The sequence below is a fragment of the Pleuronectes platessa genome, chromosome 24, assembly GCF_947347685.1.
Source record: "Pleuronectes platessa chromosome 24, fPlePla1.1, whole genome shotgun sequence".
Classification (NCBI taxonomy): Eukaryota; Metazoa; Chordata; class Actinopteri; order Pleuronectiformes; family Pleuronectidae; genus Pleuronectes; species Pleuronectes platessa.
In genome coordinates this window covers 5,283,519-5,300,470 of record NC_070649.1, presented here as the reverse complement: position 1 = coordinate 5,300,470, position 16,952 = coordinate 5,283,519, and the positions used below count along the sequence as shown (strand labels likewise).

The 16,952-nt window shown below is 43.9% G+C and overlaps 1 protein-coding gene across 8 annotated transcripts in view; it reads right to left on the bottom strand.

Annotated features, from left to right (window-relative positions):
- Window positions 1-1,119: 1,119 nt before the first annotated feature.
- Window positions 1,120-16,952, bottom strand: part of mbnl2 (muscleblind-like splicing regulator 2) — a 48,917-nt gene continuing 33,084 nt past the window's right edge. For 2 of the 8 annotated variants that reach the window (XM_053416885.1, XM_053416884.1), the window contains exons 5-9: window positions 16,324-16,521; window positions 14,903-15,163; window positions 10,721-10,871; window positions 8,855-8,890; window positions 1,120-5,156 (exon numbers count right to left, since the gene is read on the bottom strand). In XM_053416885.1, the coding sequence (XP_053272860.1) occupies window positions 5,032-5,156; window positions 8,855-8,890; window positions 10,721-10,871; window positions 14,903-15,163; window positions 16,324-16,521 (771 nt within the window). In that variant the 3' untranslated portion in view covers window positions 1,120-5,031. Of the gene's footprint in view, window positions 5,157-7,764; window positions 7,860-8,854; window positions 8,891-10,720; window positions 10,872-11,289; window positions 11,344-14,902; window positions 15,164-16,323; window positions 16,522-16,952 lie in introns of all 8 variants that reach the window. The other 6 variants (XM_053416891.1, XM_053416887.1, XM_053416889.1 and 3 more) reach the window with 6 other exon arrangements.

Sequence of the window (16,952 nt, the reverse complement as noted above, 5' to 3'; positions counted from 1 at the left end):
TTTTCACCCATAATACTCCACCCTTTTTTCAATCTCTTTTATTATGCTTGAAAATACTTTTCTGTTAATTGTGTCTCTGTGTTGGCTTTAATGTCCCAGTACAACACCTTGCAGTCCATCTATCTAAGTATATATATGTTTATCCATCCATCCATCCGTCCGTCTAGTTTAGTCATAGAACTGTGGCTCTGTAATACCGTCTGATGGACAGGAGTGGTCTGGCTGCTGGGAGTCTGTGTCACTCCAGTGCAAACTCATGCTGCTGCTTATTGGGCCGTGCGCTGAGCCATGTGATGATGTCATCTTTCTCTCCAGGAAGGTCTCCGCAGTTGCCGTGGAAACTAGGTCAAGCGCCCGATCCAGGTGAAAGACGAGTCTCCTGCACACGCCCATCTGCAAGGTCACGAGGAGTCTCGGCACGTATTAGTGAGTCAGGGGGCCCCCCTTTAAATTGGTGTTAGTGGGAGTGACTTATCCATCTATCTGTCTGTCCATCTATCTATCTACCTACCTACCTATCTGGCCATCTATCTATCTATCTATCTATCTATCTATCTATCTATCTATCTATCTATCTATCTATCTATCTATCTATCTATCTATCTATCTATCTATCTATCTATCTACCTACCTACCTACCTATCTGACTATCTATCTATCTATCTATCTATCTATCTACCTACCTATCTGGCCATCTATCTATCTATCTATCTATCTATCCATCTATCTATCTATCTATCTATCTATCTATCTATCCATCTATCTATCCATCTATCTATCTATCTATCTATCTATCTATCCATCTATCCATCTATCTATCTATCTACCTACCTATCTGTCCATCTATCTATTTATCTATCTACCTACCTATCTGTCCATCTATCTATCTATCTATCTATCTAACTACCTATCTGACTATCTATCTATCTATCTATCTAGATATTTTCCTTTAAACGTTTCTCAAAACTTCAAAACCCCTATAAGTTGATTTCTAAAGCACCGAAAAGCTCAAATGTGCCATTTCTAAAACGTGAATGAGGTCGTTAAATACACAAACTGCATGTTTGACATATGAAGGATGTAGAATGTTAAATAAAGAACGGATCCAGACAAACAGACATCCTTTGATTTTCTTTATTTCTGTCTTCCAATAGATTTTACACTATCTCGCTGGAACCAAAGGAACATTGGACTATAGAAACATAAAATAGCACAAAATATATGCAAAAGAATACATTAAGAAATTATTACATTGAAACTATAAATCCGATGAGGGTCAATTTATCTCGGCTACGCTGCAGCAACGATGGCACAGGCAGTCGCCACACGTCGCCTGCAGTCTCCACTGTAGTGCCCTCTGCTGGCTAAAGCTGTGAGTTACAAATCCAAACTGCTCCATTGTAAGGCAATGGGACAAAAATAAAAAGACGCCACTACAGTTTTTTGGGGGAGACCGGAGGTGACGATCAGGAGACTGTTCACTCTGTTGCAGTCGCCGTCTTTTGGCCAACTTAAAACTTTTTTCGATATAAATGTTTGAAATGAAATCGAGGAGGGATTTGCGGAGAGACCTGCTCACGTCTCTTTGAATAAATTCCAGTTAAGAGCTTTTTAAAAACAGAAAAACCTTTAAGCACGATGGACTCAAGATAAGGCAAAGTGTTTGGATAAGCTGAGTCTGCTCAGTTGGCCAACTGCTCAGGAGGTGCTTACATGTTCTCTTTCTTCGTTTTCTTTTCTCATTTTAAAACCACCATCAGTCAATCAGCGCCGACACATTTCTAAAAACACCACATCTCAAGAGGATTCCATACACAGGGGCATCGTGGGTAACCAAATGAGGACGTGTTGTGTACAGACGTGTTTTTTTTTTTTTTTTTTTTCACTAGTAACATTCAGTATCATTTAGTAAGAAAAGAAAAGAAAAGTTGTATTTCCCATGCAACAAGTTGAATTAAAGTTATTCACCGTGTGTTATCTGCTTTTGATTGATAAACAGATTTGTTGTAGTAGCAGAGGAAACAAAAAAACAACAAAAAACAGATCACATCTTTAAAACATTATGAAAAGTGCAATCCTTAATTCTAGTGATACATACGCCTCGAATAAAATGTCTCAGAGTGGAACCTCACGGTCCTTTGTCAGGGGAGGAGCTGTACATCTCAACTTCTTAATTTATAGATTATTTACTTATATATATATATATATATTTATATATATAATCTATGTAACATCGATGACTTTGAATCTATTTAAGTGTTACGGTCACAGCACTACAGAGGCTGTTATGCTAATGAAAATATTAGGTCGTTGTCGTAATCTCAGTGAAGAATAAGAAATGTTCGTATCTTCTTTACAATCTACCGTGTGTACAGTGTTCTAGCAAAAAAAAGAAATAAAAAAAAGAAAAGAAGAAGAAACAAAGAAAAATCATCTCAACAATGTCATTTACAAAAATACCGAACTTTAGTAATTGCAACATTTGGTTGCCACAGCAACAACTTAATATTGTTATGAAATACTATTATACTAGAGTGAAAAGTACATCTTTTTTGAAATTTTATTCTCTTATTTTTTTTGGTAAAATGTCATCTATACAATAAACATTTTTTTCCCCCCCAACAACACAGACGAGTCTATAACTATGCTCATTACTGCGACACCGTGATTTTTTTCATTTTTTTTTTATCAATGAGAAGGCAAGAGAGATCCAGTAGCTTTCTATTGACGGGTGGACTTTTTTCATACGCCGCCCCGCCCCCCCCGACTTCTCATTCGCTGACCTGGCAGGTTAGACCTTGAAATGACCAACCGTGCAGTGACGTAGCACAGCTCAATAAATTACATTCATCTCAAAATAGAATAGTTTACAACATTTCCTTTTTTTTTTTTCTCAACTAAAATTTGACCAAGAGTAACACAAGATAAATTACAACAGAGTAGAAGCTTTCACCACCTGCCACGGATATTACACACAAATCGAAAAACAGAAACTAAAAACTCACGTGGAGACGAGTGGAGGTGAAAACACGCGGAAACTCGAGTGAGACGTTTCCGAGAAAAAGGTCTGATTGTGGATTGTCAATGTTGATCAAGCACCATGAAATTACATCCGATTCTCTTGTGTGAAAAATAATATTTTTTTTGTAAAATGAGTTAAAACAGGCTAAAGAAGGTGTAAAATAATAAAATGACGCTTTATGATCTAAACATGATTGTTCTGGAAGGTGGAGGTGGTGGGGGGGATGGGAGGGGGGGTCGAAACATACCTCGATAGGAGACACAACACAAAATTTTAAATAACTTTGAATATATTTCTAAAACTATGAATATAAACTCTCAAAGAAAGAGACACCTTACATACATTACACAGTTTTACAATTCATGTTTTTTTTTTCTCACTCACGTTCCTCATGTAAACTACTCAAACCATGGTGGGAAACAATGGTACACCATGAAAGTCACCAAACATTCTACAAAGCTATTTTTTGATTTGTCGTTTCTTCAACTTCTTTTTTTTTAGTTTTTCCATAAAGTCACTTGTGATGAGACCGCCTCCGGGAACGGAAAGAAGTGTGATGTCATTTCCCACGGGGGGGGAAATCAAATAAAGGTCCACGTTCTGACGGCCCGGTGTGTGTTTTGCGTCGGTGACTTTTAGTGATACACTCCGGATGCACGTGTTGTTGAGTCGATGAGCATTTTTTAGGCACTTCTACGAGTTTTTCTAAAATGGAACAGGATTATCGGTGATAGTAGGGTTGGACAGGACAACCGACGGTCACAGATAGCCCTCCAGTCGAAGTTCAAGTCATCTCTTTTTTTGTCTGTTTTTCTTTTGTTTTATCTTGACGAGCATCGTCAACTGCACCGTTTTTTTTGTTTAGTCTTAGCACTTAAATCCTTAACCCGACCCTCGAAAAGACTCTACCAGGCCTGGTGTTGTCGTCACCTGCTAGACCTCGCCTCAAGTCCCAGTCTGCCGGCAGACCATCAGTCTCCAGATACGAAACACACATACACACACACGCAAACACACACACGCACACTCACACACACAAGGCTTGGTCTGTCTGGGACGAACCGTCAAGCTTTGTTAAGCCCTTGGCACAGACCCGAGCCTTTAGGCTTTTCAGTAATGGCCACGACTATCTTCTGTCAACACTGGACACTGTCTTCCCCTGTTCCTGACTGCATGCAAAAAAATCCGTGCACAATCTACCCCACCACTCGTCCTCGACAGAGGGCCGAACCCAGCGTGGTAACAAATAAAGGGTGAGTTCCGAGCAGCTTCTCGCTATGGCAACAGAAAACAAAAACAGAAGAATTTGTCTGGGTGCTCGAGGGTGTGGCTCTGGTGGCTTTTTTCTGGCGGCGATGATTCCATCCGACTTCTCACAAGCCGCGACCTTGGCAAGATGGTTTCCTGGGATGAGAAGTTGGCGAAAGGGGAGGGGCAAGGCGGGGAGGACGAGCTTCATCATGGCATCGTAACAGCATTGGGTGGGGGGGGGGCGTGTGAGGGCCGTGGAGGGACCCTCGCAGGAGACAGTCACATGTGGAGGAAACACGAGCCTGTCTGCCCCCAGGGACATTCATCTTCATGGTGAGAAAAAAAAGCAAAGACCGCAAGACTTTAAAAATAAACCCTCTCCGAGTGCGTCGGTGTGGCTGTGCACGGGTTTCCTGTGACTCTTCCTGTTTGTCCACGGAGTGCACCACGTCTCTCGTCCAGTGCAAATCAAGCATCTTGATTCTTTTACTAACCAAAGGGGGGGTGATGTTGTTGTGCAGAGGTTTTTAGAATAAATATGAAAGAGAGTGGGGGGGGTCGACCGTACTTTGGGAGAACATTTGTTAAAATGACCTCTATAGTGTGTCTGCTATAATACATAAGAATATTTTTGACTTTTTCATGTTAATAGTTTTTTTTTCTTTCTAGCAATACATACAGTATATATATGTTTTTCTCTGTGTGTGTGTGTTTCACCGGCACTGCAGTTCGTATGGTTAAATTGAAGTGTTACACTCTTAGCATGCAGGTTGCTGGACCTCTATGGGAGAGGTCAGATAGTATTTACACTGGGGCTGTTTTGGGTTTCCTAGTGCAGCTTTGTGACACTCCGTTCCCATCCTGAGGCTTATTTCAGGATAATCTGCAGGAGGGAGACAGAAGGGGGGGTGGGGGGGGCAAGGAGAGAATAGGATTTAGTTCATTTACTCACATGTATTGAGTAATATCAAGCAAAACACTGGGTTCAAAGTGTACATTACCACGACTGTGACAGTAAATTAAAAGATAATACAAATACTGAAGAGGGATAAGAAGATGAAGAAGGGGAAGAGGAGGATGGAAAATAACAGGAGGTGGAGGAAGAGTAAGGGGATGAAGAAGAGGAGGAGAAAAAAGGGGATAAGGGGGAAGAAGAAGGTGATCAAGAAGTTGAGGAGGAGGAATAAGAAGAAGAAAAGGAAGGAAGAAGAGGAGGAAGATGAAGAAGTGGAGTATGAAGGAAAAAGAAGAAGATGAGGAGAATCTGGAAAAAGAAGACCAGGAGAAGAAGAGGAGGAGGAAGAAGACTATAGGGGAGGAGGGCGCAGGTAGAAGAACCAAGCCGCTTGTTAACAGACGACGAGACAGAAGCTGCTGGTCACAGACCGTCAGCACAGGTTGAGTGAGTGATGTGCACTGACAGCTCAACCTGCTCCAGAGCGCAGTATGGAAATAAGATGGAAAATGACATGTGTCAGACAGGTGGGGTCACACAGCCCACCCCACCTCACCCCACCCCGTCCCACCCCACCCCTCTGGTAGCACAGGTGGATAAAAACAAACACCAGGAACTGCTGGGAGGTTTGATTCTGTGCAGTAACAGCCAGTGATTAGATGGCAGGAGGTGATGAGGCCAGATGGATAATTTCATTTCATTAAGCCCGTGTTCCCAAATTATAATGGATGTTTGAAATATCAGATCATTATTCTAATTATTACATTTTTAATTGAGTGACTGGGATAAGAACAGTGATCCACGTCCTCCTCCTCACGGTGCCTGGGATGTAATACCACATTCTGTCAGAAGAGGATGCTGCTACTTTACAATCCCCGGTAGAAGCTGAGAGACACCCCGGCGCCCGTCAGCACATGGGCTGGTGGGATTGGTTGGTTACTTGTCGCGTCACAGTGACATTTCAGAGGGTCATGAAGTGACCAAACTCTGAACCTATCAACATGTCCAGTGCGTCCTGTCCCCTCAACGATCATCTGTCTCATTCTATATGAAGACGCAAAAACCATCTAAACCAGTAAATTCTGAATTTGCTGTAAAAACAGTGACGTCAGCATCATGTGGCCTTAATTTAGAAGAAATAAAATCATAACATGGGTGTTTACTCTGAAAAGGGCCATATGATGGGGATGACTGTACCGAACAAGGCGTGCACTGTGTGCAGCGCAGCTGGTGATTATACGTGTTAACTGTGTCCTGGCTGGAGCGATCTTTACGCAGGGCGGGGAGAGGAGAGAGGGAACGAGAGAGAGAGAGAGAAAGAGGGGGGGGGGGGGGGGGCAGACGGAGACAGACAGCGTGGGGCTGACGTCAGTGTTTCTCCAGCTCCTTGTCCCACATGCATCTTTAAAGAGCAGCTCTGCTTCCTGCTGCTACTGCTGCTGCATGCCAATTACAGGAAGAGACGTGGGTGACTCACAGGAAGTGCAGACACTGGCGGCCTGTGAGGGACAATAAAGCACGAGGTACCGTGGCCAGAGGGGATCATGGGAGACATGGTTAATTATCTCTTTTCCACACAGGGAACCTCTGAAGAAACAGTTTTTTAAGGTTTTCTTGGGGACGTTAAAAAGAAATGATGTCATTTTAGGACTTTCTGTTTTCTTTCTGGACAGGTGAAAGGAAGTGGAGATTATAAAAATTAGGCGACCGACTCTCGGCAACGGAAAAGTAAATTGCTACATGCCCCCTGGTGGTCGATTCTGCACTCTGACATGAGGTTTTCCCACTTACATCTGTGGGCCTTAAACGCACCACTACCAGTAAATGATTACCAGCTGCATGAGGCCGGAGAGCCACCATTGTGCTCAAATTTCCAGATTTAAAATGGGGCACACTTGCGTCATTGTGGCGTTTAAACCTGGCCCCTGCTGACGGGCAGTGGCCATTTTTAGACAACCTCAGTGATCGGTTTTCCTGCATCACCTCTCCCTGACCGCCTCGTAACTCACGTTTATTCTTCCCTTTTTTTTAATCCCACAACTTGAATAAGGTTTAAACTGTTAGGAACCAGACGGAAGGAATTGTCTGTGTGTTTGCTTGAACGTGTGTTTGCAAGAGCACACAAGCAGGACAGATGACGCCACTGCTGCAGATGGAGGCTTATTGGACGACAACGAGAGAAAGTGGAAAAGAAAAACTAAAAGAAAACAGAACATGCAAAACAAAAATCAGGAAGTAGTGCAACACAACTACTACTTCGGCAAATGTGGGAGCTCTGAAGAAGTGCTTGTCGGGGGCTGTTCTGAATGAAATGAGATACCCTGGGTGGTAGCCCCTCCGCTTTTAAATCCTCTGGAAAATGCCCACTCGCAGGCTGCCATGCCAGCCCGAGCTCGCCCAGTGCCGCCACGAGCGCGGGCTGGGAGGAGCTGGGCGTGGGCTGCGGCTCAGCTGCAGGTTATTGCGGCTTATTCGGACGCCAGCACTTATTCAGAGCTCCGGGGACTGATGAAAGAAAGCTTTAAAAGGAGCAAACCTGATTGGCTGGTGCTGTTGCTGCGTAGGGGACACTTGTGGCAGGAGTTGTTGCTGCAGAGACAGTAGCAGGCGCAGCACTGTACATCATTGGGACTTTGGTTTTCGAAGGGAGGAACGGAGAGGGGAGGTGGGGAGGGAGGGAGGAGCGGGGGAAGAGGGGAAGGGGGGGTGGCAGCAATGGACAGGTAGGTGGAGCGTTACGGTAACCATGGCAACAGTTGTGATGCGAGTGTGTCGACGGTATCGTTGGTAGTTGTTGTTGTTGTTGTTGTTGTTGATGGAGGATGTTACAGAGAGCCAGCAAGCCATCGTTAAGGTAACACCGGCAGATGGCATGCAACCATTCACAAGGCAAAGCAAGGAGGACAGACAGAAAGAAAAAAGAGAGCATGGGAGAAAGAAAATAACAAAAAACAAACAAAGAGGAGAGAAGCTGATTACAATCACAGGTACGGAAATTCATACGGACAATCAGTTTTCTGCTTTTCCCAGAGAAGCTAAGGGGCCATGAGACTCCGAATACAATAAATCAAGTGTAGTTTTTTTGCAGTGGGGGATGATGGGAACTTTATTTGTTCTAAACCAGAGCCAGCCGTGTGGTGAGTATGGTTGGATATAGTTATTCTCGGACCCGGTTCAGACCTGGTATTCAAAATGTGCGTTATTTTAAGACTATGGTGTGACTGCTTTTTTTTGCATTTCTCTGGGAAACTGATTTCTAAATTTCCTGATCAACACAGCACAGCAAACAGACAGTGGCTATCCTACAGCTGGAGCATCTTCATCTACGGTAACATTTTAATCGCACAACAATCAAGTCATCAGCGAGGAAGTCAGTGAGGAGACAACAGCAACTCTTTCAGGTGACACAAAATTAATTTCGTGTCCGAGTGTGAAGAAACGGACGGTTTAAGGACAATTTCCTGCAAAGGTTTCATCACCGCCGCAGGAGGAAGTGAAGCAATGACCTTTTGTCTCACCTGCAAGGGCTGCAGATATTGCCCACTCATCCCACTCAAGCCACCCTCCCCCCCACCACCTACATCAAACAATGTGCGTGAGAGAGCAAAGGGAAGGTCGGGACCTACCAAGACTGCTAGCAGGAGTCATGCACAAGACTGACCCTGTTGTGTTCATGCAGAGAAAGACAGAGAGAGAGCGAGAGGGGGAGACAGAGAGAAAGAGAGAGAGAGAGAAAGAGAGAGAGGAGGAAATAAATGGGTTAATTTAGAGGGAGGATAACAACAAGATTATACAAGACAAAAACAAACTCAGATGCTACTGTTACAGTGGTGCTCTCAGTCAGTGATGAATGCAGTAAATTGCAGCAAGCAGAGGACACTGTTTATACACACTGATTTCAGACATGAACTCAAAGTTTGAGTGGGGGGTGGCTTATGGTGGAGCAGCAGGAGGAGGGAAATGACGTATAAATTCGGCTTGTGTTTTTGTTTACGACACCAGCATCAGCTCTTATCGCTAAAAGTTAACGTCTTTGCTGGTGTCTTTATTGAGTCCGTCCTATGTTAGAAACGTCATCAAGTTGCTCACTGGACATTTCTCACATTTTCCGTACACTTTACTAGGCGGCTGACATAAATAGTTCCAGAAAATTCCATTTGCGTTCTCCGGAAAATGTCTTGAGTTCAATGCATGTCTGAAAGCAGCTGTACTTAAACTATAGGATGTGAAATTATCACCGGATTTAAATGTTGCTTCCCTGCTTCTATCAGTTCAATCGTCAATGAGTCATAACAAAATATATTCTAAGGCATGCATCACATGTATTTATATTATATTCCATCAGTTTAACTTGAGCCAGCAATCATCACTTTCATGCAGGGTTAGTAACAAACATCTGTTAATATTGAATTTATAAATTTATAAAACTGGTTTCACATCAGTACTCGATTTTGGCTGATATGCAAAGACCAGGTATGGGAATTGGGTAATTTAAGTTATTTCTAGAAAACTAGAGCAAAGACTAACTGACAGAGGACAGGAGACTAAGCAGGGGACAGAGACACACGGCAGCAGCATCATGCAGGGTCAGTACAAAGATGTGCAGACGTCAATGCAGATCTGAGTCAAATGGGGATGGGTGGAGTTTATTAACCATTTAGATAAGTTCATCACAAATGCATTAAAGTGGCCATGCATCATGTCAGGCACATTTGTTTCCCCCGCATCCCCCTACATTACAAAGAAACCCCTATCTGACATGTCTTTCCACAGCCAGACACTGAGGAGACAGAAAGAGCAGGTAGAGAGAGGAGCGAGGGACGGGCATCTTGTCCACATGACTCATGAGCATGGCTCCCGGCTACCCTATTAGCTGCAGTTAACTTGTTTAGCAGATCACCCGAGGGGACGGGAGCTACTGTTACTCTGTATGTCAGGACTGAGAGAGTGTTTCCGGTTTGGAGGCACAAAGAACTGAGGAGGAATGAGGGAGCAGACCCGAATTAATTTGGGGACAATTTGGATTTCTTTCTCCCCAATATCGATGTCAGTCAAAACAGATTAAGCACAAAGTGAAAGGGCTGCGTTTTCCCCCCAAAAAATAAAAGACATTATTGTCTTTTAAAGGCTTCTACTTTTTATTTTTCCCTCAAATTGAAGCCTAAAGTTACAGTGCCTGTGTTTGATACGACTGGGCTGCTGGTTGTGCAGGTGAATCACACGTGACCGCTATGGGTCAGGGAAGAACCCATTAAATTTGAATGCGTAACCGGAACAATCCGAGATAGGGTCGTTTAAACGTTTTCACCAATTTCCCAGGGAATAATTCATGGATCTCGATGAAAAGTTTGGTGCGGATTGATTAAATATAAGTTGGAACTTGAGGACCCCCCAGTTTGATAGATAATGTGTGCATCTGTGTGTGCTCGGCATACCTATGAGCGCTCATACCCCCCATCTGTGTGCTGTGTGTGCTTACTGGGAGCTCTTACCAGTGGGAAAGAAAGCAGGCTGCTGGAGCTGTGCGTTGGCCAGCGCCTGCTGGTAGTGCAAAACACTGGGGTTGAACAGGGAGTTCCCTCCGTTGCTCTTCTCGAGTGTTGGTCTCTTTGGTAGGGGCTGGAGGACGCCGTGCGGGAACGCCTAGCCACCGACAAACACACACACGACAGAAGCACACAACCGATTGGAACTGGATACTCACACAGGTCAACACAGATATTCTCTAAATCTGTTATTTGTCTATGCACAGCACAAAAAAGCAAACATGGAGACTTGCTGTAACTATCACAAGGACAATGAGAAACTACACCATAGCAAGGCAATCATCAACAACACATTAAAGAAAACTGTGTAATAAAAGTATTTTAACATTACACTAAGCTTGTTCATTTAAAACATGTAACGTACAGTCTAAAATTTCCACTGGTGATGACAAATTATACTTTAACGTGTTTTACATGGTTTCACAAAAACAAAAGAGCCAACTTAAATTGTTGTGAGTGGCTACAGTACAATTAAAGAAGCTACATGCAAAGCAAAAGGTGAAAGGTCAAAGTACCAGGTCTACAGTTGCCTCGAGGGGTCGCTTCATTGCTTTGGCAGTCGACTGAGTCTTTAATTAGCAGGCAGCGAGCACATGATGGCAGTGGGCCAATGGGATTCAAGCGTATTAACATACAGGTAACAGCAAGCAGAGGTGCGTCATGGGGGACAGCATTGCATTGTGGATAGGTGAGAAGGAAAAAAACAAAAACAAAAATAATCTGAATGCAAGTATACCACATACAAAACAATAGGCATGCACATAAACAAAAAACGGTTTTGTTTACTTAGAAACATTGCTACTTTTTTTTTTTAATTAGTACAACAGCAACAAAGCATCTACATTAACCTCTGGTTAAAAAAAGCAAAATAATCTACGATGTACTTCAGAGCTACTGGGAAAGCATTTGGTAGTAACGTCGACTATTATCTGAACAAGTAAATAAACTTTTACTAACGGCTACGCAGGAACAAAATGTAGTAAACACAAATTATTCAGACTAGAAATACTGGGCTGACACTTTGTATGAGATCTACAGTCCTACACACACAACAATTACAGTGCTGCTGGATTTCTCTGCTTGATGGTGTGAGGTGCTTTTTTGGCGGGTCTGAGAAAATGTCCCAGGACCCGACTGGGATGTGAGTGAGCCCCTCAAATTACTAGCCTCAGCCTGGCAGCTACATCTGGACACGATTGTGCGATCAGATTATTACGTACAGATAATCCGAGGCTGAGGAGGTGCAGTAAAGAACAAAAGTAGCTTAACTATCTTTCTGCTAGTGGTGTCAGTTCATGTGTAGTTAAATCTAAGTTAGTGTGAGCGATGAACTTGGGGGACGTGACACAATGTGAGGTTACAGTAACAATGTGGAGCTCTGTTTATTCTTACATTCCTCCTAAAAACGTATTATTTTACAGAATTAGTGTAAATTTAAAGGCGGCTTAATGACGTATTATTTCAAGTTATCTCTACATTTAACTTATTTTAAAACGACCTTAGAATCGACGTCACTGCTGAGAGAGAGAAAAAAAAGATGACGTGGATGTGATGGTCACAGCACTTGCATGCACAGGCCTCTCGTTTTCCTTATGTAGAACAACATACGTCCTATTAAAGAGTGATGCATGACCGGTGGTGTTAACAGACTTAAACAATGTGGTTAGTTAAAATGGAGGATGGTCTAATAAAAAGGGACATGAAAGCGAAGAGATGGCCGCATTCGCCTTGCAATGAGGAAGGAGGTCACAGCATGGCAAGCAACACAGAATGTGGCACAGTAAAAACAACATAATCTCAATAACAGGACACTCTCACTGTAACTCTATCGTTTAATGTGCAAACCTCATCTACGCTGCACTTTACCCTATTTGCTTTAGATTAAAAAAAAGTGAATCATGGATAATGATGTTACCTATTTGCAGCAGTGCAGCAATACAGGTTTTATGGTTCAATAAAAGTTCTCCAGCTTTAGGCTAAGAGCTAAAGGAAAATTGGATTAAAGGCGCTGACTAAACAACTCGCTGTCCCGAGGTTAACCCCTCCTCACCTCCAGCTCGGCTTGTGACTGCTGAGGGTAAATTGGGAGCTGGGTCATAAAGTTGATAAACTGGGGAAATGTGAGCGAACCAGGAGGAGCGTGAAGCTCGGGATTAAGGGGAAAACACGCTAGCGACAAAAACTAGATCTCGGATGGTGCATTGTGAACCTGATGGAAAAGTTGTTAAGCTAAAGGTGCTGACAGGTAAACACCAGGTTACAGTGGCTTGGCCCCTTTATTACCTCCGCCAGGGAGGTTGTGGTTTCATCTGTGTTTGTTTCGTCTGTAATTTAGAAGGATTACGCAAAAATTACAGACTGGATTACCATGAAATTTGGTGGAAGGGCGTTTTCCCAAGAGACTAAACCATGGATCTTGATGAGAGAAATCTGGCATGTTTAGGGGACTGATTTGTGCAATTCCAGTGAATCAAAATCTGGTTCATAAGGTGAATGTTGGGCCTTTCTTGTTAGTTGTTTGTTAGTTAGCAGGATTACGCAAAAACTAAAGAACGGATTATCACGGAACTTGGTGGAAGGATGCGGTTTGGGTCACGGAAGAACTGATTGGATCAGTGAATCTGAATCAGGGGATGGATCAGGGATTTTTGTTCCACTTTTCATTTAACCTTGAAAGATTGTGAGATTTTTCACTGATTTCCAAGTGAATCATTCAATAATCTTTATGAAAATTAGTCAGGCATTTTTGGAGGACTAATATCCAGGAGTGTATTCAATGTGCTCCTGCTTTAAGGAGACAGTTGGGCTTTGGCCTTTCTCATTTATAAGTGTTGTGCATAAACGAAACTAACCTGCACTGGAGGACACCTCATCATCCACACTGAGGGCTTATGGAGAGAAGACAGGGAGAGCAAGCAGCGATGGAGCCAGCCAATGAGAGCGTTATTTGCAACGCGCAAAAAAAGCATGCCCATGCCATGGAGGAAACGAGTGGCGCAGTACAAGGTGGGCGAGTGCAGCAGCAGCCAGAGGACCCAATCGGAAAAGAGAAGCCTGAGGGAAGGCGGGGCGCAGACGGGACCCACTGCCAAACACTTCCCGCCACCTGTCGGCCTGCACATCTCCGTCTGTCTGTCTCTACCAGTCTGTCTCTCCCTCTGCCTATTGGGGAATTTTTTTTTTTTTCTCCGACTAAAAGGCAGAGGAGGGTAACATCTCCTCCTCCCCCCCTCCTCGCCCGTGATGCTACATCCTCATCCATCCCTGATTCAATTTGCACTGATCTGCAGAGAGCCGCATTTATCATTGAGAGCAGGGGGGTGGGGGGGGGGGGGGGGGGGGCGGCATGGTTGAGGGGGTGAGCCAGCACATTGTCTCTGTATGAACCAAGGGCATTTGAAAATAGAAAAAGCGTACTGCGGTGAGATAATAACAGATTGTTCTTACAGCATTATACTGATGCGTTTAGGGTCTCACTAAAACCCTGTTTACTGTGGACAAAGGCCTCACTTTGGGATCACTATTGTTAGTGGATTGAACACTGGAGTGCACTCGAATAAACCAGCGGGGATGGGTATGTTTTTTAACAGTAATAAAGCAGCGCTCCACATTTTATGTTGCTGTGGGTGTCATCGTGAACAGCCTGTTTTTACATTTTGTGGCTCCCAGGATGGTTTGTCATGATGTAATGTGTATTAGTGAATTTTAACTGCAGTGTATCATCAGTCACGTAGATCCATCTAGGTACAGCAGCTTTGTAGCAGAACCCCTGTGCTAGTATGCATTTTATTCAAAGTGTTAAAAATACCGAGACATGTCGTGTTTGCCTGCTTCTGCACTTCAGTAAAACCTCCAATAGTAACATTTATTTGACGCTCTATAAAAGCCTCCCACGATACTATAACAAAAGGCTAAGCTCTCACTGGAAGGTTGAAGGTAAATTGTATAGGTGCTATAAAATGGCCTATTGTCCCATTCAGACCTAAGAAGCTCTTGCTCTATATGTATGTAAGCAGAAACCTTTGTGAGATTTACTTTCTTACAACAGGGATAAGTGTGTGTTTTTCCGTCTCTACATCTGCGTACGCACTGAGTACATTGAGTAAGCTGTGTGTGCTGTGCTCTCACCATGGCTGCAGCTGTGGCTGCGGCTTGCGCGGCCACAGCCGTCTGGTTGGCCTGGTGTTGGGCGGCCTTTATCTTGGCCTGCAGGTGGGCCGGGGGGTGGAAGTACTTGCACTTCTCGCGAGAGCAGCGGCTCTTGATGTAGTCCATGCAGACGGTGACCGTGTTGTCGCTGGTGTCGATCATGGGGCTGTCGCTCGGGTGAGCGAAGCGGCAGTCGGTCTCGCCACGGGCGCAGTTGCCCCTCTGGAACTCGCGGCACACCTGGGAGCGGGAGAGTCAGGTGGACGAATACACACACACAAATAAACACACACGGACACACACACACACACACACACACACACAAGCACGCAGATGCAAAAAGAGGAAACAAAGAAACATAAGGAGAAACATAAAATCTGTGAATGCTTGAGCTTTCAAAACATCAGGAAACAACGAGCAGCAAAATTATATTATAATATGAAAAAAACAAAAAACTGTAACGAGTGTAAAACGATAGTGGAAATGCGGAACCAGTCAGATCAACTGTTCACAAGCCTGAACAAATCACAGGGGGATCTGCTTTAGACTTGCACTTTGGGACTGACTCACACAAACACACACATACACACACAGACACACTCTGTGTGGGAGTGCATGAGTGTCTCAGAGGGATACTGTTTCATTAGAGCCAACTTCACTCAGTTGCTAAGTGATAGCACTCCCAGAGAAAAACACATACAGACACACCCACACGCATCACCTCCAGGTCTTAGGAAGATTATTGTTTATCTTTATAAATGAAGTGGAGGAGAAAAAAAAAATAACCGCCTCCGTGTGCACTTTAACAATCACAGAGCGACTCCCATTCAGAACAGTTTGCCAGAGGGAGGATGGAGATGGTCGAAATCACTGTAAACACACACTATTGATATTTGGCTTCAAATTTCTGACCCAGCCCTTAATTATTTCCGTGAGGGATAAAATAATCACATGATAATGCAAAGTATCGACTATAAGGTAATTAACTCCCCCTCCTTGAGAGACTGTGACACAAGAAGTTGCATGATGTGAGACTTTCCGGTTTTTCAAGCCTGAATTTGCTTATTGGGGCTTGTTCCAAGAAAATTCTAAATGAACGAGTCTTTAATTACTTGCTTGTGACAAGGTGACAATGCGGTGTTTGCCTCTCTGTTGTTATTTTCTCCCAGTGAGTCATGATCAGTGTCACCAATGCATCAGAAGTGAGAAATATAACACACAACAGAGGAAAGCACAATGTAGAGACAATGTTACGCTGGTTACACATACATTTCTTTTACTTCAGTTCTTCTGTCAAACTCAATGCGACTGAACCTTTTAAATTGGGTTTTAAGTTGTTACCATAATTTCACTTCACATCCCAAAGAGACCCCTAACCCCCTAACCCTTAGGATGGTCACCTCCAGCTTGTCGGTGCGCAGCAGTTTCTGGTTTGAGGAGGAGCCGCCGGAGACGGGCGGGCTGCCGGGGACGATGACTTGGCTGTTGGGCAGGATGTCTGTGGGCACCAGGCCCATGCTGTGGGACATGGGAGTCAGGTAGGGTGCGTAGCTCAAACCCCCACTGGAGCCCAGGCCCTGGTTGACAGGAAACGCCTGCTGCGGACAGAGAGAAAGAACAAACACTATCACGGCTGTTCTTAAAACCTTAGACTCCTTTCAAAAATCATCAATACAGAAGTTACTGAAGTGGTAGAGAATGCTGGATGTAAGGAGGAGGAGTAGGAAGTGGAGGGGGAAAGAAAGGAAGTGGAGGGAGAGAAGTTAGAAGAAGAAGACACTAGAGACTTGAAAGAAACGATGGTGCAGCTTCGGGAGTGCAGAGAAACATGAGAGGGAGAGAGTGTGACAGGTAGAGAAAGATGTGGAGAGAGAGAGAGAGAGAGAGAGAGAGAGAGAGAGAGAGAGAGAGAGAGAGAGAGAGAGAGAGAAATCAGGGTAGAAACAAGAGAAGAGGTGTTTTTTTTAACCTCTATGTATCCTGGGCAGATTTCTGCTGAGCGTGCATGTTCTTTTTCAGCTACGCCCAG